Genomic DNA, 27,021 nt, shown 5'->3' on the forward strand with positions numbered 1-27,021 from the left:
TTCTGTCATCTTGGCGTTGGCATCACTTGATTGCCTGTTTTCATTCAGGTTGAGATCTTCCTGGTTCTTGGGATGCTGAGTGATTTTTCAGTTGAAACCTGGACGTTTTGGGTGTTATGTTCTGAGACTTGAACTTATTTAAGTATCCTGTTTTAGTGACTTTTTCTGGTACCCCTCTGACAGAGGAAGGGGAACTGCTGACCTATTACTACAGGTGGGGCTTGAAGTTTAGGTTCTTGATTTGGTCCTTGTTGAGCCCTGAGGTCGGGTGGGAGTTCTGATCCCTACTAGGCCTCTGCAGGATACCTCTCTGTTTGGGAGGGGTACGAGTACCTCTTTACTGCTTCCTCCATGTCTTCCACAGACACTGGGGTGCAGGTTAGGGTGGCCTTATTATGGATGGGTGTCTGTGAAAGTCCTGACTCATTGCCAGGCCTCCTCTGACACTATCTGTTCTGACTTAGTTAAATTAACATTGGTTAAATGGAGCAAAGGATGCCGGATGCTGAGCTCAACCGAAGATTGCAAGAGAATTTGAAGTAGAGAAGGTTATTATTCACAAGTCCTGAAGGAGGTACATGGTGCTCTTCAGGGGCCACACGTGAGGTCAAGGCAGAGGGCAGAGAGCGTGGCAGGACCCGGGCCACATGCCTGGATTAGGGTCTGTGGGTGGAGTGCTTTGGGGTTTCTAGGCTAAGGCTTGATGGGTCAATTCAAACCAAAAGTGAGGGGCTCTGGTAAGCCCCACGGGGGTCTTATCTAAAGGGTGCCCCAGGGGAAGGCACTGAAAGGCAGCAGGGGAAACTGTTGATCACAAGGGCTGTTGAGGACTCCTATCAGGAACTTCTATCAGCTTGTGACTCTGCAGGCTGCTATCTCGGGTATGTGCTTGCATGAGGGGACTAGTGTCAGTTTAAGGTCCCTGCAGGCCGAGGGCCAAGCAGAATGGATGGCAAGGTCGCAGTACAATGGAGTAACCCTGCTAAATGCTCAGCACCTGCCCAGGGTGGAGGGGGAGGGGTCTTGCATTACTTTTGGTGGAGGTGGACAGCCGAGCTCCCAGGTGGTCTCCACTGACTCTGGGATTGGGGGTCAGGCTCATTGCTCAGCTCCCTACGCTGCCTTCTCTGACATCAGCCTGTGGGTGGGGTGGGGTGGGGAGGGGGGCTCCTCACTAAAGCCTGCGAAAGTAGAAATCTAGGCTCCAGCTCCACCTTTGCGAGTGTGGGTGGGACCACAGTTTCATCTGTGATTTCTGGCTGGAGTAGAGTGCTTATTATCTAAAGGTTTTCTGTCCCACTAGGCTGCCTCTTGCCTGGTCCCGTGGCCAGGGAGAGCAGGCTTTTGTGCAGCCTTTTTTCCCCTGCATCTGTTGGAGGGTACAGGTTGCCGACTTCATCAGCTTCATGTCTGACGTATATGAAAACCTAGGGACCTCGCCACGGTGTCGTTCCTCGGGTCTCGAGGTCCCTAGCCAGTCTGCCACCTTTCAGACCTTTTTATGTTGGTTTTGTAATGTCCAGGATTTTTAGTTGTACTTAGCAGAGGGTATAGAGAAAAGTACATCAACTCCATCTTTCCAGATGCGGAAGTATAGGACACTGCCACTTAAAATTTATTGTTATTTTCTCTGAATCACCATGGATTCTGAATTTTTAACTTAGAGTTGTGACTATTAAAGCTGAAAAAAGAGTCATTGTTCCTCATTCTCCTCCAGAGAATATTAGTTCTGTTTTGGCTATTTGAAAACTGTTTCATGTGGCTGAAGGTTACTCCCTACCAAATTTAACAGCAGGACTTATTTTTTCTTCTTAAGAAGCCAAGTCAGATACTTACTGGTTTGACCATTAAAAATGAGTTTTAGTAAATTGGACTTGGCCTTACTGAAAGTCATTTTGATTCGGAGGACACAGGTAGTCAGGGCCACCGGTGTGACCTTTGGTCAGCCGATTGTCATTAGGGTTTTCACTTGAGCGTGTATCATTGCATTTAGATCTTGTTTTTGGAGGGACTGCCGGAGGTCAGTCAGTTGAATCCTTCTTGTTTGTTTTGCTACCAGCTGAGTGGCATTTGCCCCATGGAATGCCTGTGCTATGGCTGTGGGAATGGGGGGGCTGAGGGGGCATGGAGAAGATACCTGGAGGTGCTGACAGGTGTTGTGCATGAGAGGTACAGGAGCTGGGGTACCTGTTCCTGATAGACTTGTTGGTAATGCTGATCATATTATAGTCAGAGCCATCTGTTGGGTTGGCAGATTCAGGCGTCAGTTACATTTAAGGTGCTTACACCAGTTTGGGGGACCCTCTCCAGGGTACTTTGCTTCCTGAGAACTGTTCCAGGGGCAGTTGTGAAGAACAGATCATTAACGAGTGATCCTCCCCATACACTGTTCTCCCCATAGATGCCGGGGTTGTTTCTCTTCCTCCACCTCCCCAAATATCTGTGTGTCCCATTCCAGTAGCTGTAATTTCAATTTTTTTCTAATTAACAACTATTCCCTGAAGGGAACTTTTATAAAACTAACAGAAGCCCATTATGTCCCCCATTGGGCCTGCACTGTACTCTAGTGGTCATTCTCCTGTGACCTGGGCCCTTGTCAATCCAACAAGAGAATCCAGGGACGAGGAGTCCCAGATATCCAGGGGCGCCTCCGGGGACAGGCTGCCTCCCTTTGCTAGAGGCTGTAGTTGGCAAAATCATCAGCCACAGAGACTGGTACCCCAAAGGGCTCATTAAGGTTGTGGGGCCCAAAGGGAGAGAACATGCTGCAGCTTGCGGGACAGCTCTCCATGCCGGCAATTGATTTTGTCACCACTCTGGGTGCTACCCTGTGGGGCTGCCAGTATAAAAGACCAAGTAGAAGGTCCAGGTGAGGATTGTAGCATTCAGAGTTCAGCTGAAGAAGCACGGCCAATAGGGAGAAAACATAAATCACACACATACCATGCAAAGAGTCAGCTTACTCCATCATGGGAGCTGGCCAAACACGTCCGAAGTCCAGAGGCAGGTGGTCAGGAAAGGCCGATGAGGAGCAGGCTGGACCCCCCAGACACCAGCCGAAGCCTGTGGTCCCAGGCAGCAGTTAGGAAGGGGCCCAGGGGAAGGGAGAGCAATTGTAGCCCCCACTGCGGTTTGGAGTCTCTGCTCCGGGAAGGCCTAAGTCCTCCCAAAGGGCTTCTAACTGATGAAGTCAGGCCCACCCAGGAAAATGCCCCTTTTGAGTAATTTACAGTCAGCTGATTATGGATTTTAATTACATTGTAGAATATGTATGCTGCAAAGTGGTCACTGCCCCTTTCTGTTCTCTGACTCTCAGGAAAGAATATCCCTTGTGGTCGTTGAACCAGAAGCATGCTAGAAGAGGCATTCTGGGGACTGGACTGCAGCCTGGCCACACTGACATGTCATAGAGCCACGCTGATGTGTCATAGAGCCACACTGACATGTCATAGAGCCACACTGTCATTGTCACAGGGCCATGTTAATATGTCATAGAGCCATGCTGACAAGGCACAGAGCCACACTGACATGTCACAGAGCCACACTGACATGTCGTAGAGCCATGCTGACAAGGCGCAGAGCCAAACTGACATGTCACAGAGCCACACTGACATGTCACAGCCATGCACACAGACATGTGACTGACGTGTCACAGAGCCACACTGACGTGTCATAGAGCCACACCGACGTGTCACAGAGCCACTGACGTGTCACAGAGCCACACTGACGTGTCACAGAGCCACACTGACGTGTCACAGAGCCACTGACGTGTCACAGAGCCACACTGACATGTCACAGAGCCACACTGACGTGTCATAGAGCCATGCTGACAAGGCACAGAGCCAAACTGCCTCCAGCACCCAGAGCCTAACAAGGTGCTATGCTTCCTTTTGGTGATGGGAGGCTGAAGAGCTAGCTGTTCCTTAGTGGCCAAAGGGATTGGATATTGTGAATCCACTTACACAATCCCAAGGAACTTGACTTGGCAAGTAGAGCCCTGGATTCTGCTGGTGATAATAGCAGTCAGGGAGCGTGAGAGCAAATGAGCTTTCTGACTTGCCTGTGAACAGAACATCTTTTATGTATTGAAAACTATGGACATCGGAGAGTAGGGGCAATTACGTGAACTCCGGACTCATCCACTGGCCCGGATAATAGGGGAGCTTGTCCTTCTAGTACTTCTCTACCTGTAACTCTTCCCAATGGGGAGGGATCTCCCCTGGCACTATGGACAGGGAAGTATAAGTATTAATATATATAACGCATAATTTACGCATTCAGACGTTGAAACAGTACTTGAATTGGCCAGAAGGTCCCCATCCACTAGGTCATGGTAGTGTCTCTTCCCCAGCAGGAATCCTGCCCAGACCCCCATTAGCTGAATCTGACTACCCTCCCCACACTGGGCCAGGTAGCATGGTGACTTGGCTGCCTGTATTTACAGAGCCCTAAAAGTTTGAGTGCCTCCCCTCCCTGAAGTTCCCCAGCATACCTGGGTTCTTACGGCTTTCAGTCTCTCTTGGGGACAGGGGGACCTCGGCCCCCTCCTAATCGTCCTCCTTAAAGCCTCCTAAGCGGTTGAAGGGAGGAATCAGAGGCGCTGTGAGGGGGAGGGCAGCCCCGCGCCAGTAAGCACAGCACACTTACTTTTAGTTTCAAGTGGCCAGTGGCTGTTCATGGCTCCACCTAATGAACTTTTCCGTCACCCAAAGCCCTAGAACCTCCCTGCTGACATTTGCCTCAGCTCTGGGGACCCCTTTCCATAACAGCTGCAGCCACAGTGTCTCCTGTCTGGCGCCAGGGGGCTTGCTGCCTCACTGAGGAGAGTGACAACGACCAAAGCCCCATTGGGCAGCTTGTTTCAGTCCTGCCTTTGCTGCTCATCCTCTGCAGATTAATGAACGCTTATCTCCCCACACCCATACCTTGGACAGAATGTTTGCTGCTACGTCCCAGGGAAACTTCTTATGGCCTTCAAGCCCATGGGACCTTTGTCTTTTCTGTTCCAGAAAGCCATGTCTCTGACAGCATCCCATCCTTGGCAGTAGGAACTGTGGAGAGTCTGAGACTTTATTCTACTTGACAGCTGACAAGTCAGCCTGCCCGTGTGCTGGGTGCTGGCAGAAGACCTGAGGCTCCTGCTTACAGCACTGTCAACAGCGTGAGTTTCAAGTTTGTGTTATTTCCTCTGTAGGACCGAGTTCAGGTCATCCAAGCAAACCTGCCCAACCTTAGCCCTGAGGGAGATATTATTGTTATTATGCTGGACAGTGAATACATCTGCCCTCTAACTCTGGAGAGATATAATAGCTCAGTGTTCCTAGGCTGTTTGCTATACACATATCCTTGAAAAGATAGTTCAGAACTAAGGCAGCCAGCACCTCTGCTCATAAGACGGAGAAGCATGAGAGACCCATAAATTGTCTCTCAATACACTAGACAAAGGCTAACATTCCCACTGACGATTGTGAATCAAGAAAAATCGAATTTATATTCAATATACTTTGTTGAAGAAAGAAAGTGTGTGAAATATGTTTTCCAAATGGTGAAATTGCTAACCCTTTGGAGAACTCAACTGTCCACAATAGTTAGTTCTTTGAGAGTCTTACCTGCCTTGACCAGAGAAAACAAACCATGATTTTGTGTATTTGCCCCAAATTAAAGGTCACAAAAGCAGGTCTCTGGGATTGTAGGTGTTGATTTGTCAGTGAGTGGTATCCTCAGAGTGAACAGCAATCAGTGGTTTATTTATTAGAATTGATTATGACCCTTCTTCAGGAAAGTCCAGTCATTATGCAGTAAAACAGTCACAGCATAGAGAAGCATGTGTGCAGCTATCAGATTTAGCTAATATTTGTTTTATGCCTGTGCTATCTAAATACTTAAGGTAGAAGGCTTTATTTATTTATTTATTTTATTGAGGGAATATTGGGGGACAGTGCGTTTCTCCAGGGCCCATCAGCTCCAAGTCATTGTCCTTCAGTATAGTTTTGGAGGGAGCAGCTCAGCTCCAAGTCCAGTTGCCGTTTTCAATATTAGTTGCAGGGAGCGCAGCCCACCATCCCATGTGGGAATTGAACCGGCAACCCTGTTTTGTTGTTCATAGCTCGCGCTCTAGCCAACTGAGCCATCCGGCTGCCCCTGTTTTTTTAACCTGTCTAAAAAATGGTTGTTAAAGACTTTAAAATCATTCCTAAATTAATCCATTGAAAATGTCTTTCTCAAAAGTGTTATGTCAGTGAAAGATGAATAAACTGAATTTTCTAATATAATAGTGCTTTGATTTGAATCATATAACTGAATACTTGGGGGGGAAAAGGCCAAGAGGTTTTCAGATATTTATTTAATCCTCACATGGACCTTGTTTACAAATATATACCTAGTTTCATATTTTAAAAATTATACTTTTGAAAAAATTTAAAGCAAATTCCTGTTAACTTTTTTCTTTTTATTGTAACGACCAGCTTTTGCTATTTCATTATTACTGAGATCTATTTTTAGAATATTTTTACAATTCCCTCTAAGCATTTTAAAAAATTATTCTTTTGAAGTAGGCCGGAATAGATTAAAATGGAATTAACATTTCATTTTTAGTCATAGTCTTAAAATGTGACTTGCTTATACTTTAATTTAAGGGCCGGCCCGGTGGCTCAGGCGGTTAGAGCTCCGTGCTCCTAACTTCGAAGGCTGCCGGTTCGATTCCCACATGGGCCAGTGGGTTCTCAACCACAAGGTTGCCGGTTCAACTCCTGGAGTCCTGCAAGGGATGGTGGGCTCCGCCCCCTGCAACTAGCAACTGGCAACTGGACCTGGAGCTGACCTGTGCCCTCCACAGCTAAGACTGAAAGACAACAACTTGAAGCTGAACAGCACCCTCCACAACTAAGATTGAAAGGACAACAACTTGACTTGGAAAAAAGTCCTGGAAGAACTCACTGTTCCCCAATAAAGTCCTGTTCCCCTTCCCCAATAAAAAACAACAACAAAAAAAAAGCAACAAAAAAAACACACACTTTAATTTAGAAATTTTACATAAAGTTATTTATTTGCCAAGGTTAACGGAACACTGATCGTTCACTTACTTAGCATCATGGTAGGTGCTCAGGTATTTTTAAGAAGAGTAATAAATGGAATGTAGATTTCTTCCCTCCTCCTCCTCTGGCCTTAAACAACTTTTATTTTCTTTTAATTACATATTTGGATGTTTTTTAGTAGTACATAGGATAATTTACTCAAAATCATTCAGGTATAATTTGAGTATCATTTACATATTCAGTGATTTTTTTCATCTCAGCAGTACTCTTTTTTCCTACTTTATTTTATTTTGTTTTTTTCTAAATTTTATTGGGTAACTGTTTTTTTCAGGACCCATCAGTTCCAAGTCAAGTCATTGTCCTTGAATCTAGTTGTGGAGGGTGGAGCTCAGCTCTAAGTCCAGTCGCCGTTTTCAATCTTAGTGGGGGGGGGGGGCGCAGCCCACCATCACATGTGGGAATTGAACCTGCAACTTTGTTGTTAAGAGCTCACGCTCTAACCAACTGATCTAACTGGTTGCCCCCTTTTCCTACTTTTATACCTGGTCATTTATGCCAGTTTAGTTTCCTCACATAAAAGAACAATAAACTGTATTTCGTAGCTTCTTTTTATTGATTTGTTTCCAAAGGTAGGTGAATGGACTCTTTGTCCCATAATATTAGTTTCTAAACCTGGAGGAAAATTAGGCATGTAGTGTGAGTAATAAACATACATATTTTTTGTGTGTGGTTAGAACATTACTTTTTTGAAAGCTGTACCTTTTTCACATGGGTAAGACAAGCTTTAAAGCATACTTGATATATGACAATTGTGATGTTGTAATACTTAAATTTAGGGAGCTGATGTAACTTTAGAAAATAGTTAAAATGATTTACTCTACGAGGCTGTTAAAATTCAAGTTATACATACCACTTCCAGAAACCTACCTGCTACAGGAAGGAAGGTCAGCCAGTGCACTTTTCTGCCAGGCAGTTATAAAGTCTTCTACGTGCTAACTGCCGCGTGGTGAGTGCTTTTCTGCACTTCAAGCTTCTAATACTTAGCTCAGTGTGGATTCCATTCTGTACAAAAAGGTCAAGAACATGCTTTCTTCAAATACTGGAAGGCACATGTACATTTGAAACTTCTTTTGGTCAATCCTCATTATTCGCAGACTCTATTTGTGAATTTGCCTACTCACTAAGTTATTTGTAATCCCACAAGCAACATTGACGGCACTTTCTCGGTCATTCCCTGATTTGTGTAGAGCAGTGAAAAATTGGAATGGACAAAGTTCACTTTCCCCGCTGAGGTCAAACAAGGCGACCTGCTGCTTCCTTGTTCCAGCTCTCACACTACACACAAATGCCCAGTTGATGCTGTGTCGTGCCAGGCTTTTTGCCGGTGATTTTGCTGTTTAAAACAACCCCTAGGCATGGTGCTGATGTGCTGTCTTGTGTTTCTAAGCGCGAGAAGGCTCTGTGCCTTATGAAGAAAATATGTGTATTTGATAAGCTTTGTTAGGGCTTGACTTACAATGCTGTTGGCTGTGAGTTTAATGGTAATGAATCACCAGTACATGTTAAATAAGGTGCCTCTAATCAGAAACACGCATAAAACAAGATTACATGTTGATCGGTTGGTGGCAGTGTTGTGACCAGAGACTCAGAGGAACCTAGCCCTGTAATTCCCTAGGAGCAGTGGTTCAGTATTCGTTAATTCAGTGTTTGGAACCATTTTATAGGTTACATTCACTGCGAATAACCAGAATCAGCTGAGTTACCTTCTTTTTGTTGTTTGAGCTGATAGAGATCCATCTGAAGTCAGTAATCAAGCATTTTGTAAGTCTGCATGTTTCGTGCTTATCATATAATGCTGTGCTCCGAGCTGCTGTGTACTGCGCCTAGTATTGCCCTCTGGAGCCCATCCCCGCTGGTTTACCCATTTTCTGCTTGGAACGTGGCTGTGGGGAGAAGAGCCAGTGTGGGAATGAGAGCAGTAGGGCTGCTGGAGAACCTGGCGTGCAGCTTTTCTTGGCTTTCCCTGACCATTCCATGCTGAATTCCTCCCTCCCCTGTTCACACTGCTGGAGCCTGGGCCCTAATAACCAGCCCTGAACTGATTTGCAAGGACCAGGGAATTCTGATCTCGGAGGGGAGGGTGCTGGGCTCTGGGCTCTGACGATGCTGTGGTAACTCAGGGACCTGAGAGCTCCACGTGAGACGCTTCCTGTGAGGGTTTTGTTTGTTTTGTTTCTTTGTTGTTACGTTTTGCTTTGCTTTGGATATGACTTTTCCTGCATTATCCCAAACGAGCTGGGGAAGGTGCCAGGCAGACAGGTTTTTTAGGCAGGGAGATTTAAAGAGTTTTCTAAGCCCTAGGCACTGTTACTTTTTAAATTCCCACCATAAATCATATAAAAAATACAAGTATTCTGTATTAAATCTAATATATATATATATATATATATATATATATATATATATATATATAATTATGAGTAGAGCTGAGTTGCTGTTGAAATGTTATATGTTGTAGGTATTTAATTAAACGTTAATTTTGATTTTTCAAAATTTTCACATTCTAGAGAAATAAGGTCGTCCCCCCCCGTCCCCAGCCTCAAACATTTCCATGGCCCTGGACAAGCTCGTGGACCCTAGGTACTGTTGCTGTAGACAGGACCATGAGTCAGTGTGTCCTTAGGAAAGGGAGGAATTCCGATTTCCCTCTGCCCTTCGGCTGCGATTCAGTTATCCCAACACTGATGGGGGCTCTGATGTGCCTCGTGCCACATGTGTTGCTGGATCTACAAAAGTAAACCACAGTGTTCTTTGCTCAGGCAGTTTGCAGGCTAGACCCCTTCAACAGAGGGCTTCAGTATAGCTTCATTAGGTGCTGTGGGCAGACGCGGGGGCAGTGGGAGGGCACGATAGCTGAGCAGCGGGCAGACAGACTGCAAAGTGTAGGTATGCTGGAACAGATGGTCCTGGTCGCATTTTGAAGGATGCTTATGTGGTACGAGGAAGGGGTGAAGGGCAGAAGAAGTTTGGGGAAAATCCCACGGTGGAGAGGTGTGTCAGAGGCTTGGAAACAGTGTGGAATGTGTGGGAAATGGGCTGTCATTGCTGCTGGAGTGATATGGGAAGGGTGGATTGTGGTGGTGACAAATGCCATCAGAGGCAGGGAGGGGCTGCATATGGAGGCCTTGTGCCATCTTAGACAAGTTCACGTTCCTTCTGGGCATGGGACCTACTTCCGGTGTCACTGCTGAATACTTTCTGGATTTATTTGGGATCCCTAAATACATATCGGTTGTTTAACACTTTGTAAGCGGGCATTTTCCCGCCAAATCGCGTCGTAACGCGGGGCTTTTTTGACATTTTCTCGCCAAAATTAGACTTCCCGTAAAGTATTCATATCTTTCGATCTATTTGATATTTTTCTATGAAACTTTCAGTGTTTTAGTTTAAAAAGAGGTCTCTATTTATTTACTTTGCAAAATATGTGTTATTCTATTTTTTATGTACACAAAATTACTACATTCTAGGTAAACATAGAAAAAAACACTCACAATCAAAATAATTTTATGTATACAAAATTACAATATTTTTTCGAAATTTTCAACAGATCTTAAAAAAAAACTATAACCTAATAGTGCTTCACTGTGTGGTAGCGTTCGAAACACTTTCCTTTGTGCAGGGGTACATTACAAAACTTGCACATCGGTACACTTTCGCTTTGGCAGGAATAATTAGATAAATTGTCAACAAACAATTCATCGTCACTCTTGTATGTATCTTGATTCATGTCCAGGGATAATAAAATTATCACTTTCAAAAATAATATTTATCAGAAAAGAAACTAGAGGCAGTTCAAAAAAAACTATGATTTTGCACCAATCACAACAGTAGTTAGGTATTTTGTACGAAATTTCAGAAATTTAAAACAAAAAATATTTTATAAAAGCAGAATGAACTCAGAAACACGAAAGTAAGATGTCGAACGAAAGCAGTATAATGGAGTCACTGGAGACACGAACAAAAATGCAAAAACTAAATCCTTTGTTGGAATCATTGTGTCTTTTTTTTGTAAATATTACCGCTATTTATTTTTATGGCTATTGTTTTTGTTCGGTCCCAAATTTATTGTATCGGCAGGTAGACGCATAGGGTACCGCTGACAATAGATAATGCGTAGTCCGTCACCCGTTTGGCGCCCTTGTTTACAAGTTTCCCGCAAAAAATGTGTTAAATTTTGAGCTCTCTGTCCTTTACATTATTTGATAAGTTCTGTATTGTTTGCTTTTGTTCAGTTATCTCTCTTACAAGAAATAGAAATAGCTTAGTTTTAAAAATAACTTTTGTTATTATCAGAAAAGTGCAAATGTAAGTATATTGGGAAATAGCTTAATTTAAAAACACCTGATCATTATTAAAACACCAAGCAATATTAAACATGTAAAACAAGTACAGTACCTTGGATTTCTGCCATTCAGAGATAGTCGCTGTTAACAGTTTGCTGTGTTGCTCTGAACATCTCTCTATGGTTATGAAGAGACTATACACCTGCCATTTTCTGACTTGTTTTTTCATTCACTAATAAGTCATAGTTATCTTTCAGTTAGTGTCCATGGCTCCATACCACTCTTTAATGACTACAGGGGATTTTATTTTGTGGTGTGACAATTTACTTAGCTAGTTTTTCATTGGTGTACGTTTAGATGGATTCTAGTTTTTGTTAACTAGTAGAAGGACTTCAATGAAAGAATCTTCCTCAAATGTACATTTTTGTGCATTTATCTTCTCTTAAAACGTTTTTATTATGGAAAATTTCAAGTATATAAAAAGAGAATAATGTGATGAGATATATATATATATAGTGTGTGAATCTATTCAGGACATCGAGGCAGCCATGACGGTGCAACTAAAGACACTCATGAAAGAGGACTTCCAGAACTGCTTCAGAAGATGGGATAAGTGTGTTCAAAGTGAGGGGGATTATTGTGAGGGGGATTAATGGCAATGTGTCTTTTAGTATAATAAATTTTTAAAAATTTAAACATTCCCATATTTTTTTTAATCTCACCTCGTATTATACATGAATGTGCTATGAACATTTATATACAGGTTTTTGTTTCTCTGGCAAAAATGTTCTAAGAATACAATTGCTGGGTTGTATGATAAGCACATGTTTAGTTTTGTAAGAAGCTGCCATAGTCCCTTCCCAGAGCAGCTATACCTTTTTGCATTCCCACCAGCAATGAATAGAGATCTAGTTTCTCTGCACTCTCACCAACATTTGGTGTTATCATTATTTTTTCATTTTAGCCATTCTGATAGGTACAGAAATTGTGATTTTTAAATTCTGTCATTCTTTCAGTGTTTTTTAGCTATAATTCTTCTATAAAGAAGAACTTTCTTTGTCAGCTATTTGGTAACCTTGAAATACAGTCAATATAAGAAAAGCATAAAACATTTGTTTACTTTTCTCATTTCATTGCCCCCTCCTGTCCTGGTAAACCAATTTTCAGAAAAACAAATACATGCCCTTTAGCTTCCAGAGTGATTAATTGGCTTTTTAAAAAGTATCATTCTGCACTCATGGATTTTTAAAACATTTGATGTCATTTATCTTCTCAGGATAAATCAGTGGAAGAGAAATTGCCGTGTCAAAGGACAGACAAATTTATAATTTTAATACAAATTACCCTACTCCTCTCCAGAAAGACTGTACCATTTTATGTTCTTAGTAGTAGTACATAAAAATATTTTTCTCCACCTCATTGAAAAAACTGGCTTAGCCAGTTTTTATTTTTTAGAATTTTACAAATCTCTTTTTGTTTGTTTTTATAAACTTATTTAGTTATTTTTTTATTCAGTCTAGTTGTGCAGGGTGCAGCTCTCAGTGGCCCATGAGGGTATCGAACCAGCAACCTTGTTATTAAGAGCACCGCGCTCTAACCAACTGAGCCATCCGGCTGTCCCAGAATTTTACAAATCTTATGGCAAAATTGATATCTTACTGTTTCTCTATGCAATTCTTTAGTTGCTAGTAAAGTTGATCATCTTTTCACATTATTAACTTTTTAAAAATTTAGCCAGTTACCTTTACCCACCAATTCTATTAGCATATTGGTCTTTTTTTACATTTTTATGTTGTTATACCTATCAACCTTTTTATTTTATTTTTTTAACAGAACTTTATTGGGGAACAGTATGTATTTCCAGGACTTTTTCCAAGTCAAGTTGTTGTCCTTTCAATCTTAGTTGTGGAGGATGCAGCTCAGCTCCAGGTCCAGCTCAGCTCCAGGTCCAGTTGCCGTTGTTAGTTGCAGGGGGCGGAGCCCACCATCCTTTGTAGGAGTCGAGGAGTTGAACCTACAACCTTGTGGTTGAGAGCCCACTGGCCCATGTGGGAATCAAACCCGCAGCCTTCTGTGTTAGGAACATGGAGCTCCAACAGCCTGAGCCACCGGGCTGGCCCTCAACCGTTTTATTGATGATTACTGATTTTTGTTTGCTTAGAAAGGCCTTTCCTACATTAAGATTATAAAAATATGTACCCATTTTTCTGGTTCCTCTCTATTATTTTATAATTAAATTTAAATATTTGTTCTACATATGGTTTGTATATAAGGAATGAAGTGAAAATCCTGCATTACTTTTTTCCAAATGTCTGACCAATTTTCCCAATGCCATTTATTAAATAAACTGCCTTTTCCCCACTAATGTGAAATGCCACTTTTAAACTAAATTCTCTAATCTTGTGTCTGTTTCTGAGTTTTGTGTTGTGCTCCATGGATTTGTCAGTCTACTCCTACTTCAGAATCACAGCTTAAATTGCTATAGCTTAATGTCCTTTAAAGTTTCTGTTACTGGATTTTGTAAATAGATGAAAACCACACAAGCTCACCCATGTGTTACTAGTATGTCCGACTGTTGTTTTATGTGTGTTAACAACTGGTGCTGCTGGTCCCTCTTCGTCTTTTATGACTTTGCTAAGTTCACAAATTTATTCTTCCAGATGGGTTTTAGGAACATTTGAGACAAGTTCCCCAAATTACCCTTTTACATTTTGATGGAAATTTTATTCAATTCATAGATTAATTCAGGGAGAATTGATTTATTTACAATTTGGAGCCTTCATAAGTTAGAACGTGGTCTATCATTTCATTTATTCAAATCTGTTTATGTCTTTGGATAGTTTTTATTAATTTACCCCTAAAGTATATTGTTTTTGGTTTCTGTGTCCCTTCATTTGAAGAATGCCTTTTAAACTTGATCAAATTCACTTTTTTAAAAGTAGGTCAAAACTTCTGGGGAAATGTCACATGTTATAATCTGTAGTTTTAGGTTTCTAATCTGTCTCTTTGGTATGTCTGCCTCCCTTAACTAACAAACTGTAGTTCCCACAATCCTGAGGCTAAAATTAGATAATGATTTCTTTCCTTCTGATAGTATCTGTTCTTTTTAGTTACTGAGTATAAGTGAGAACAAATTTCTGATGAAGATGACAATGTATTGTTGACCAAACTTAGATATTAATGCAAATTTGGAATTTTAAATTGAAAACCTTGCGGCCCACCTGGTGGCTCAGGCAGTTGGAGCTCCGTGCTCCTAACACCGAGCCGGTTCAATTCCCGCATGGGTCAGTGGGCTCTCAACCACAAGGTTGCTGGTTTGACTCCTCAACTCCCGCAAGGGATGGTGGGCAGTGCCCCCTGCAACTAAGATTGAACACGGCACCTTGAGCTGAGTTGTCGCTGAGCGCCTGGATGGCTCAGTGGGTTGGAGCGCATCCTCTAAACCATGAGGTTGCCAGTTCAACACTCACAATGGATGGTGGGCTGCGCCCCCTGCAACTAACAACAGCAACTGGACCTGGAGCTGAGCTGCGCCCTCCACAACTAAGATTGAAAGGACAACAACTTGACTTGGAAAAAGTCCTGGAAGTACGCACTGTTCCCCAATAAAGTCCTGTTCCCCTTCCCCAATAAAATCTTAAAAAAAAAAAAAAATTGAAAACCTCAGCTATTTAAGTGTAACATTTGGGCAGCTTTTTATTAAGTGAAAAAAACACACCTGTAAATTGTAAAGCAGTTTCATAAGGCATGCGTGAGTGAGCCTGCCTGGCCTCTGTGGCTAGAAATTTGTGATGTGTTTCATTGTACCTGGGCATCTGGTATTTTTACCTGCTGCCTATATGAGCTGTCTTTATGCCCAAACCTATTTTGTCCTAAGGAGACGATAAAAGCAGCAACTATTTGCTGAGCTCGTACTACGTGAGATCCCAGTGTGTGTTGTGGGTAAGAGGTAGAGTTGACATTTAAGTTAGATCTGTCCAGCTCTTACCTCTGTGGGGACTGGCACTGCATTCTAGCCTCCCCAGCCTGTGTGTGTGTGTGTGTTTTGGAGGGTGTCTTTGTTGTTTTGGGGGCTAGGTGAGGAGGAAGAAGTGGTCGTAATTTTAACATAGCTGTTAAAACTGCTTCTGAAATACAGAATTCTTTTATAATACCCCTTTCTCAAGAGATACATTTAAAAAATATTTAAAATTAGTTTCAGGTATACAAACCAACATAGTGATTAGACATTTACACCCCTCACAAAGTGATAACCCCTCAAGTCTACTACCCATCTGACACTACATAGCTATTCCAATACCATTGACTATATTCCCTATGCTATACTTTACATCCCGTGACTATATATTTTTTAATTACAGGTGACATTCAGTATTATTTTAGTTTCAGGTGTACAGTGTAGTGGTTAGGCATTAGATAATTATGAAGTGATCCCCCTATAAGTCTAGTGCCCATCGAACACTGTACGTAGCTTTTACAATATTATTGACTGTATTCCCCATCCTGTATGTCACGTCCCCATGACTGTTTTGTGATGACCAATTTGTACTTCTATTCGCTTCATCATTCTCACCCATCCTGCCAATTTCCATCCCTTCTAGCAACCAAAGAGATATTCTTTATCAAGTGCTTCAGTCTGTTTTAATTGTAATTTTGTAGATGTCTGCTGAACTGCTACTATGTTGTAGATTCTAGGATCAAAATTTGGGGGGAACCTCGTAAACCAGATTTAATAACAAATAGCGTAGTAGCTAATGTTGGGATTATCAAAAGATACGTTAATTTAAGCTCATTAACCACCAAACAAGATTATAAAGTAAATCCTTACCTTATTAGAGAGCAAATATTCAGTTCCTTAGGCACCACTCATTTAATTATAAACAGTATACTAATTATAATTACAAATTATTTTATGTATTAAAACAATTTGAACCTTTGATTTCCATACATAATGTGCTGTATATTCTCTCAAACCTAGTAAAATATTTGTTTAAGCATTCTATGATTTGGAGAGAATTTCTAGGCCAAATTAATGTGGCTTGTTGGTATCTGTTATGAAATATTCCAGACACACTAAAAGGCATAAAATATTATATCCTATCTATATATCTAACATCCTGCCTAAGAATAAAATACTACTAGTATAATCAAGCACTTGTGTTCTTCTCCCTACTTGCATAATTCTTCCTTTGCCTCAGAGATAACTAATTATCTCCTTTTAAACATAACATAACAAGGACTATGGTTCTGAACTTTGTATAAATGGTAGTGTACTCGGATTCTTCAGTTAGCTTTTTTTTCCATTCACCATAATATTTTTAAGATACATCTGTATTGATGTGTATAGTTCCAGTCCATTCATTTTTATTGTTTGTACTATCCACAGTTATCTCTTCTCCTTTGATGACATTTAGTTGTTTCCAGTTTTTGCAATTAACAAATAATGTCACTATGAATGTTCTTTTACAGTTCTCCTGTGCACATAGGAGAGAGATTCCGTGGGGTACCTACTTATGAGTGAAACTGCTAGATCGAAAGGTATGTACATCTTCAGCTTCACTAAACATTGCCAATCATCTCCAAATTACTACCATTTGGATGCCCACCTTCACTGATTAAATTCTCAATGTTCTACACTCTCGCCAGGACTAGGTATTGTCAGACTTTTTGTCATTTTGATAAGTGATATATCTCATTGTTATTTTGAATTCCTCTGATAATAGTGAGGTTGGACATCTTATGTTTATTAGTATTACAGGTATTGTTTTCTTAGTACTCATAGTTTTTTATGGCTGAAAGTTGTATGTAAGCTGAAAGTAGCATGAAGTAGTTACTGCTAGTTAGTAATATACCATAATTGTATCTTTAAAGCATTGGCAACTTTGCAGATTTTTTTTTTGGAGGAAATAGCTTGGGGTGATTTTCTGATAGTATATTAGAAAGAGCATGGACTTTGGAATTAAATTGATGCTTGAATCCTGTCTTCATGTGTATCAGCTTTATGACCTTGGGCAATTTGTGCAATCTCTCTAAGTCTGTTTCCTCATCCTTAAAATGACTATAACTCATGGTTTGGTGATAGAATTAAATGAGATAACATTAACACCTGGTATATAGCACATAGTTTAGGGATGAAATAAACATACGTTAAACAATAGTGTGAAAGATGTTTAATACGATGGTATATACTGTGTGTCCCCAAAAATAAGACCTAGCCGGACAATCAACTCTAATGCGTCTTTTGGAGCAAAAATTAATATAAGACCCGGTCTTATAGTAAAATAAGACCGGGTCTTATACTAATTTTTGCTCCAAAAGACGCATTAGAGCTGATTATCTGGCTACGTTTTATTTTCGGGGAAACATGGTAATTAACACTGAAATCTGCCAGCATTCGTGAAATTAAAATGTGAACTGTTGATAGTTGACTCTGCTATAAACATACTTCCTCCCAGGGCCCAGTGAGGAGACCACTGGCATAGCAGTGCAAAGCGGATGTGTATATGCCCTGTATCTGTGTTTGGCAACCCCCACTTGTCCTCAAACATCCCCTCCAACATGTCACTGGTGTTCATCTTCTGTGTCCTTCTGTCAGTTTTCCGCCAGAACATCAGAACAGCAGTGACAGAACTGTCCATGTCATAGTGGAAGTAACCGTGGGCCCCCTGTGGGTACCCCGGAACCTGGCCTTGGTGTGGGGACTCTGTCAGACAGTGTGGGAGAGATGGGCTGATGGCGGAAATGCAGGCTTGTGGAGAACTGTGAGTTGATGCTATTTACCCTGTTCTTGTGTCCCTTGCCGCAGGAGTTTCTTTCCATGGCTTCCGAAGAAGTGACCATCACAGTTCGCCTCATTCGTTCATTTGAGCATCGCAATTTCAAACCTGTGGTATATCATGGAGTTAATTTGGACCAAACTGTAAAGGAATTTATAGTATTTCTAAAGCAAGGTATGAGACACCTTGGTCATGTTGTCTTATTAATAGTTTGAAAAATCGGTTGGTGATTACACTGATCGTCATCTTTTAAAAATACTTTGAAAGGTATTAATCAAGGTTGTAAGCCACGTGCTAGGCTGGCCTTGGCATCAGCAGAGATGTCTCCCCAGGGCTCTCTTAGCCATGTGTACCCTCATGAGGGACGTTACACCACGTCTGCCTTCTCTCTCTCTCTCTCTCTCTCTCTCTCTCTCTCTCTCTCTCTCTCTCTCTTTAATTAAAACATTTAAGGTCTAGGTTTACTGGTAACAGGCTTATGCATTTGGAGGTTGATTAATAAGGGAGTGTAGTGTAGATAAGTGTGTTACCTGGCTGAGCACACCCAGGACCTCATGGGGAGTGTGGGAGGAAGGTGGCGGGCCTCTGTCTGTACAGCCAGGAAATGGTGAGAGCGGTCGGTCCCTGTGGTCACAGAAACGGCGACCAGCCTGGCTGGTGCCAGTGTATCCTTGTGAGCTTGAAAACAGTAGGCATGAAGTTAACTTCATTTTGATAGGTCCTTGGTGGGTTTCTAACCTCTGTTTTTAATTGTTGAAGTGTTCTAATCATCAACATTTGATAAAACATCTAGAATAAGCATTCATTATATTCACTGAAGTGTAATTTATACACAATGTAATGTACAAATCTTAGTGGACTGTTCCATGAGTTTTGACAAATGTGTCACTTTATATCCAACTTATTATTATTTTTTACTTTGACATAATTTCAGACACAGAAATGTTGCGAAAAGAGGACAAAGAATTCCTGGATGGTTTTTCCACAGATTCCCAAATGTCAACATTTTGTTATATTTGTTTTATCCCCCACCCCCACCTTTTTCTCTTCCTTTTGTCTCTTACTCACCTTTCCCATTTTTTTTTTCCTTTCCAAACCACTTAGAAGTATGTTGCTGATGTGATTCCCCTTTACCTCTAAGTATGTCAGTGTGTACTTCCTAAACACAAGGCATGCTCCTACATAATTACAGCACAGTGATGAAAACCAGGAACTTAACATTGAAACAATGCTATTATCTAATGTGCAGATTTTATTGCAATTTTAATTGTCCCAATAAGTTCTTTTTTTTTTTTTTTTTTTTTAATATTTCATTGGGGAAGGGGAACAGGACTTTTTTGGGGAACAGTGTGTACTTCCAGGACTTTTTCCAAGTCAAGTTGTTGTCCTTTCAATCTTAGTTGTGGAGGGTGCAGCTCAGCTCCAGGTCCAGTTGCCGTTGCTAGTTGCAGGGGGCACAGCCCACCATCCCTTGCGGGAGTCGAACCAGCAACCTTGTGGTTGAGAGGATGCGCTCCAACCAACTGAGCCATCCGGGAGCTCAAGCCCACTGGCCCATGTGGGAATCGAACTGGCAGCTTCGTAGTAGGAGCACGGAGCTCTAACTGCCTGAGCCACCAGGCCGGCCCCCAGTAAGGTCTTTTTGTAACAAAAGAAAACAAGGTCATATGTTCAGTCCCTTTAATCTGAAATTAATTTCTTCAGTCTGGAGTTTTTTATTGTATTTCATCACATTGGCAATTTTGAATGGTACAGGCCAGTTATTCTGTAGAGTGCGGCTCAGGTGGGTTTTTCTGATGTCTTCTCACTATTGGATTTAGGTTATGCCTTTTGGCAGAGAAATCATAGAAGTGATGCTGACTTCTCAGTGCATATACCAAGAAGCGCTGCTGTCCACTAGCCCCATTACTGGCTGTGGGAATTTTGGTTGGTTAAGGTGGTGTCTGCCAGGTTTCTCCTATGTAAGTTTCAATTTAATTGAAAAGTAGCTTGTATGGGTATATTCTGAGACTATGTATGTGAATATCCTGTTATTCTTAAACTTTTATCTACTAATTTAGCAATCTTTGATGATTCTTGCCTGAATCAATTATGATTGGCAAATGGTGATTTTTCTTATTCCATCATTCTTTTATGAGTTACTTGTTTTTCTACAGTAAGGGAGAGCTTTCTGCCCCACCCCAATCCATTTATTTAAACACTTGTTTATATCACTGTGGACTTATGGATGCTTACTTTATTGAAAGGATTATAATTCTCTATGATCATTATTTATTTTGATGCTCTAATTGTTCTTGTTTTGGCCTGAGGTAACCCCCTTAAATCTGACCTCATCATTCTTTGAGCACCTCCTTACTTTTTGGTACAACCAGGTGTTCCAGATGTGTCCTGTTCTTTCCCTGCTCCAGTCCTGGGATCAGCCATTCGCTCTGATCCAGTTACTGGAGAATGGTATTGGGAAACCAAGATCCTGGTTGATATATGTGCAGCGTAAGTGTGTATAGCTAACTTCTAAAACTGTGAATCCTTGACGTTTTACTTCTTGACGGACTTTGTAAATTTCTAAACTCTTCTCCCTCACCTTTTCTTTCTTTCTTTCTTTTTTTGTTTTAATTTTGGGTCGTTTTACTGATGTGTGTTACCTGAGGAGGGAGTGAGTGAGTTACATAGACCTGTAGAGAAGACAGATTAGCTAAGTTTACTTGGTAGTGACTATAAAGGATTTCATTAGAAGAACATAATTATTTCTTAAAGTAACTACAGGCTTACATTAGAGTATATATTTTTATTACTGTGTTCTTAATTGTTAGGGGGAGATTGAGAGTTGGTGCTAAGATATTATAATACCAATTACAGAGTGTCCCACTTTTGAAAGGATATCATATTTGCATTTTGAAATAACAAATCCCTACATTTTTTCTTTTCAAATCTTTATGTGCGTTATGCATTAGGGTGTTTTCGTGTCAATACTGTAAGTGCTGTGACGTTCTTGGTACAGTGCAGAATAAGTGGTTCTTGAAGTCCTTGAGAATGCAATGTAATCTCCACGCTGTTGCAGTGGCAGGGAGCGATGTGTTCTTCCCAGGGTCACTGTGTTCTTCTCTTCCCAGGAGCCACAGAAGGCCTGCCGCTTAGCGCAGCGGTTCAGAGCGCACCTATTAGGCTGGTGCAAAAGTGATTGCGGCTTTGGCAATTATTTTTAACCTGTTAAACTGCAATAACTTTTGCACCAACCTTATAGCTGCTCAGCCCTGCCTGCTCTCGTCTTTCACCTGTGTTAGTAATAATTTAACCGCTACTTGTTTCAATTGTTACATGTGGGAAATGTGTTCCAAAGACTGAAAAGTAAACTTTTGGGGTACAGACTTTTTTGAGTTGTGGGATCTGTGCCCAAACCTATCGTTGTCATCTGATTTGAGGTATGGCGGGGCTCTGAATGATTGATGGACCACACGTTTACCTTTCATGAACCGAGGACATAACAGAGACCAAACAGTTTCATACTGTGGAATTTTTGAAGTAAACACCATAGTGAAATCACTATGTGTCATGTGCTGTGCTAAGAACATTAACTAGATTATCTCATCTCACCCTCACAGCATCCCTCTAAATTAGGAACTGTTATTCAGTTTACAGGTAAAAAAAACAACTAAGGAACAGAGAGGTTAAGACACTTGCCTGAGATTACATGGCTGATGAAAGGCAAAGCGGCCTTTCAATCCGGGCAGTACAGGATGGACTCTTAAACGCTACATAACTTGCCTCTTTATTTTTCTCTACTTTCTCACATGCTTAAGTGTGACCTCTGAAGTAAATGGATTCATTGTGTCAAAAGAGTCCTTGAGTTTTGTTCATCTTGCTCTAGTGTTTTGAACATTGAAAGCTAGAAGGATGATTTGACATTGTGGCATAGTGAATTTTTCACACAGCTATAAATGGTCATTGTGATGAACGATCTTTTGGGGTTATTTTAAATGCCTTCTTGCCTTTCTAATTATTCTTTTCTTATAGTCACTTTTTGCTATCTATAGCTTAACCTAGTTACCTGACACAATTATATGTATTTCTCCCTCAGCCAAGAAACTTTGGTTAAATCTGATGCATTCTCCAGTGAGAATCACTGTACCACAATATCATGCCATTAAAACCTAAAATTGTATAAATGTAAGATTGTACTTATATATGAATATATAAGTATAATAAATAAAAAATAAATAAGTAAATAAATAAAATAAAACCTGTTGTTGACACATGGAGAATGGATGTTAATCAGATATTCTTATCACAGATGAACCATATATTCTTGTTTATAGGGGATGAAAGTCCCTTTTCGAGGATCCCAAGCAGGGTTCTTCCCCTTACGCCCCCCTCCCCCCACCCCACCTCCACCCCCGTGCTGTCACAAAGTGACATTACAAGACTGCAAGTGAGTGTTAACAGGGCAAGCATTTATTCTATAGTCAGAGAATGGAGATGCTAGAGCCCAGCTCTCAGATCAACTTCTCACCCCTTAGCAGTGGAAAGGAAGGATAGTAGAAATGAAGGGGAGATTTAGGTAAATAGGGAGGAGGAATATTCATGGGTTTTCTGGGGAAAAGGGCAGCGGATCTCTCTTGGAATCAAGATTCCACCGTGTTTTTGTTTGTTTATGGTTTCTTCCGCTGTTGTCGTGCAGTTGTCAACAGTCATGCCACTGGTAGGTGTGTTATTTAGCATGAGGATTATATTATAATGAGCTTTAAAATCTTTTGGAGATCATTTAGACCGTCATTTTTGTTTTGGTTGGTTTCAGCTAGTCTTGATAAGTTCTCAACTGTTTAGTGTTCTCAGAGATAGACTTAGAGCTGGGGAGAGGTTCAGTCAGGCCTCTTAGACCTTCAGGCAGGCCCTGCAGGCCTGTCACTGGGTAACAGTACCTTATATAGACGCCTACTTCTCTAGATTCAGAATACTATACGAACCAATTAGCTATAAGACATTTCATTGTTTCTTTGATTTGGAGGCATTTGAATACATCGTAATACTTCAGAACTTCAGATCTTGCTTCTAAATATCAAATCACCTCACCTGTGAAAAAGAGGGAAGCTGTGAGATTTTTGTCAAACCTTCCAATTCAAAGTTACTCCTGGTGATAAGTTACTTTGTAAAGCAGTCTATTTTATTGGGTGAATACTAGAATACTTAGAAATATTTTCTTTATAGCTTTTTATTTTATATATTTCTTTATGTCTAATGCTCCCCACCACAGTTTTCCCTTTACCATCTTATATTCATTTGTTGCAATTAATGAACCAGTATTGATGCATTATTAACGAAAGTCCATAGTTTGTTCAGGTTTCCTTAGTTTTTACCTGTCTTTTCTTCTATTTTAGGATCACATACTTCTAGGATACTAAAAATTCTTGGCTCCTATGTTATATATTAATTATCCATATATGTATGGGCTTATTTCTGGGCTCTCAGTTCTGTTACATTGGTCTGTGTGCATGTTTTTGTTTCAATACCGTACTGTTTTGATTACTATAGCTTTGTAGTATAGTTTGAAATCAGGGCGCATGACACTTCCAATTTTATTCTTCTTTCTCAAGATTGCTTTGTCTATGTAGGATCTTTTGTGATTCTATATAAATTCTAGACTTATTCTAGTTCTGTGAGGTATGCCCTTGGAATTTTGATAGGGATTGCATTGAATCTGTAGATTGCTTTGGGTAGTTGAATTTTAGATGTTGAATTTTATCAAATGCTTTTTAAAAAAAATTTTTATTGGGGTATTTTGGGGAACAGTGTGCTTCTTCAGGGCCCATCAGCTCCAAGTCATTGTTCTTCAGTCTAGTTGTGGAGGGCGCAGCTCAGCTCCAAGTCCAGTCACAGTTTGCAATCTTAGTTGCAGGGGGCGCAGCCCACCATCCTATGCGGGAATTGAACAGGCAATCTTGTTAAGAGCTCGTGCTGCAACCAACTGAGCCATCAGACAACCCCTCTGGCAGCTCAGTGGCAGCTCTTTATCTTCAAACTAGTTGTGGAGGGTGCAACTCACTGGCCCATGTGGGAATCGAACCGGCAACCCTGTTGTTCAGAACTCACTCTCTAACCAACTGAGCCATCTGGCTGCCCCCTCAAATGCTTTTTTTGCTTCTATTGAGATGATCATATGATTTTTCTTTCATTTTATTAATGTGTATCACATTGATTGATTTGCAGATATTGGAACATCCTTGCATCCACCAAATCCACTTGATTGTGGTTGTACGATCCTTTTAATATATTGCTGAATTCATTTTGGCAGTATTTTGTTGAGGACTTTTGCATCTATGTTAATCGAGAATATTGGTCTGTAATTTTCTTTTTTGTGATGTCCTCGTTTGGTTTTGCTGTCAGGGTAATGCTGACTTGGTGAAATGTCATTTTTCTGTGGAGCATTTTTTCTGTGGAGGAGAGACTGTTCCATGACACAACCACGGTCTGTCCCGTAAGCTGGACGCAGGCCAGAATGGAGGTTGCTTGCTGCAACCCCTCCCTTTGAAACTGTCTCATCGTAATTGTTGTTCATTCTGATATAAATGAGCCCCCTCCCTTGTCTCCTACTATGTGTTATTCCTGGAACAGGTTGTTGTCTTGACCTGGTCAAGCATGTAAAGTCATTTCCCATACCTGGTAGTATTCATATACTAGTACCAATGACTATTTTCCCTCTTTACCAGTTAATTCTTTGGCACCTGCCAAGTGGAGTGAGGATCCATTCCATCTTGCAGCCGCCCAAGACATATGTCATATGTAAGTTTCCCGTAATAAACTCTTAATTACCAGGCGAGAGTGGCCAGCATATTTCTTCAGTCTTTTCCTGCCCTCTGCTTACAGAAGTAGATTTTGTCTTAGGGCCATTCCTTGGATCTGCACGTACTGGCACCTTCATCTTCAGTTTTTTTGTTTGTTTTTTGAAGAGTTGGAGATGGATAGGTGTTAATTCTTCTTTAAATGTTTGGAAGAATTCACCAGTGAAGCTGTCTGGTCCTGGACTTTTGTTTCTTGGGAGGTTTTTGATTACTAATTCAATCTCCTTATTAGTAATCTATCTATTCAGGGTTTCTATTTCTTCATGATTTAGTCCTAGAAGATTGTATGTTTCTAGGAATTTATCTGTTTCTTCTAGGTTGTCTAATTTGTTGGCATAAAATTGTTCATAAGAGTCTCTTATGATCCTTTGCAGTTTTGTGGTATTAGTTGTAACTTCTCTTTCATTTCTGATTGTATTTATTTGAGCCCCCTCCCTTATTTATCTTGGTTAGTCTAAGTAAGGTTTGTCAATTTTGTCTTTGGCTGTACCAGCTTTTAGTTTCATTGATCTTTTCTATTGTCTTTTTAGTCTCTGTTTTATTTATTTCTACTCTGATCTTTATTATTTCTTTCTGCTAACTTTGGGCTTTGTGCTTCTTTTTTTAGTCCCTTTAGGTGCAAGAGTAGATTGTTTATTTGAGATTTTTCTTGTTTCTTGAGGTAGGCCTATATTGCTGTGAACTTCCCTCTTATACTGTATCTCAGTGATTTTTGCATGCCATATTTCTGTTTTTATTATATTTGTCTCTAGGTGTGTTTTGATTTCCATCTTGGTTTCTTCTGTGACCCATTGGTTCAGCAGCATGTCGTTTAATCTCCACGTTTTTGTGGTTTTTAAAGTTTTCTTCTTGTAACTGATTTTCGGTTTCATGCCATAGTGGTTAGAAAAGATGCTTTATTTGATGTCAGTCTTCTTTAATTTATTGAGACTTGTTTTGTGGTCTGACATTTTTCTATCCTGGAGAATGTTCCATGTGCATTTGAGAAGAGTGTGTATACTGATGCTTTTGGATGTAATGTTCTGTATAAATCTATTAAGTCCATCTGGTATAGGAGTTGTGTTTATTTTTATTGGGGATTTTTTTTTTTTTTAATTGGGGAATATTTGGGAACAGTGTGTTTTTCCAGGACCCATCAGCTCCAAGTCAAGTTGTTTTTTCCAATCTAGTTGTGGAGGGCGCAGCTCACTGGCCCATGTGGGAATCAAACCGGCAACCTAGGAGTTATGAGCACTGTGCTCTAACCACCTGAGCCAACTGGCTGCCCCTAAAGTGTTTTTTAAAGTTGACGTTTCCTTACTGATTTTCTGTTTGGATGATCTATGCATTGCTATGAGTGGGGTGTTCAAGTCCCCTGCTGTTACTGTATTGCTTTCAGTTTCTTCCTTTAGGTTTGTTAATGCTTGCTTTATATATTTATGTGCTCCTATGTTGGGTGTGATTATTTACAAAGGTGAGGTTGTAAATATTTCTTGGATTGGCCTTTTTATCATTATATGATGCCCTCCCTTGTCCACTTGACGTTGTCCCAGAGGTCCCTTAAGATACCCTCACTTTTTAAAATTCTTTTTCTATTTTTGCAGTTCTGTCTGGATGTGCCATTGTTTTGCCTCACTGATTCATATTTCAACTTCATCCAGTCTGCTGTTGAACCCCTCTAGTGTATTTTTTTTTTTTTTAGTGTAGTTATAATTTCTGTTTGGTTTTTTTTTTTGTATTTTCTGTCTCTTTGTTGAAGTTCCCACAGTGTTCATCCATTCTTCTCCCAACTTTGGTGCGCATCTTTATGACCATTACTTTGAACTCTTTATCAGGTAGGTTGCTTATCTTCATTTCACAAAGGTCTTTTTCCGGGGATTTATTTTGTTCTTTGGTTTGGAACATATTCCTTTGTCTCCTCATTTTGCCTGACTCTGTGTGTTCATCTGTATGTATTACTGCTTCTCCCAGTCCTGAGGGAGTGGTCTTGTGTAGGAGATGATCCAAGGGTCCCAGAAGCTCCATCTCTTCTGGGCACCAGGGCCAGGCGCTCAAG

The 27,021-nt window shown here is 40.8% G+C and overlaps 1 protein-coding gene across 7 annotated transcripts in view; it reads left to right on the plus strand.

Moving 5' to 3' along the window:
* The window catches only part of LG01H2orf76 (linkage group 01 C2orf76 homolog), a 66,513-nt gene that overhangs the window by 8,998 nt on the left and 30,494 nt on the right, over nt 1-27,021 (plus strand). For 3 of the 7 annotated variants that reach the window (XM_074335316.1, XM_074335321.1, XM_074335309.1), the window contains 3 exons: nt 5,010-5,161; nt 16,847-16,915; nt 18,183-18,327. In XM_074335316.1, coding sequence (XP_074191417.1) covers nt 18,195-18,327 — 133 coding nt within the window. In that variant the 5' untranslated portion in view covers nt 5,010-5,161; nt 16,847-16,915; nt 18,183-18,194. The other 4 variants (XM_019714908.2, XM_019714910.2, XM_074335332.1 and 1 more) reach the window with 3 other exon arrangements.

This window comes from Rhinolophus sinicus, linkage group LG01 (assembly GCF_036562045.2).
Source record: "Rhinolophus sinicus isolate RSC01 linkage group LG01, ASM3656204v1, whole genome shotgun sequence".
Classification (NCBI taxonomy): domain Eukaryota; kingdom Metazoa; phylum Chordata; class Mammalia; order Chiroptera; family Rhinolophidae; genus Rhinolophus; species Rhinolophus sinicus.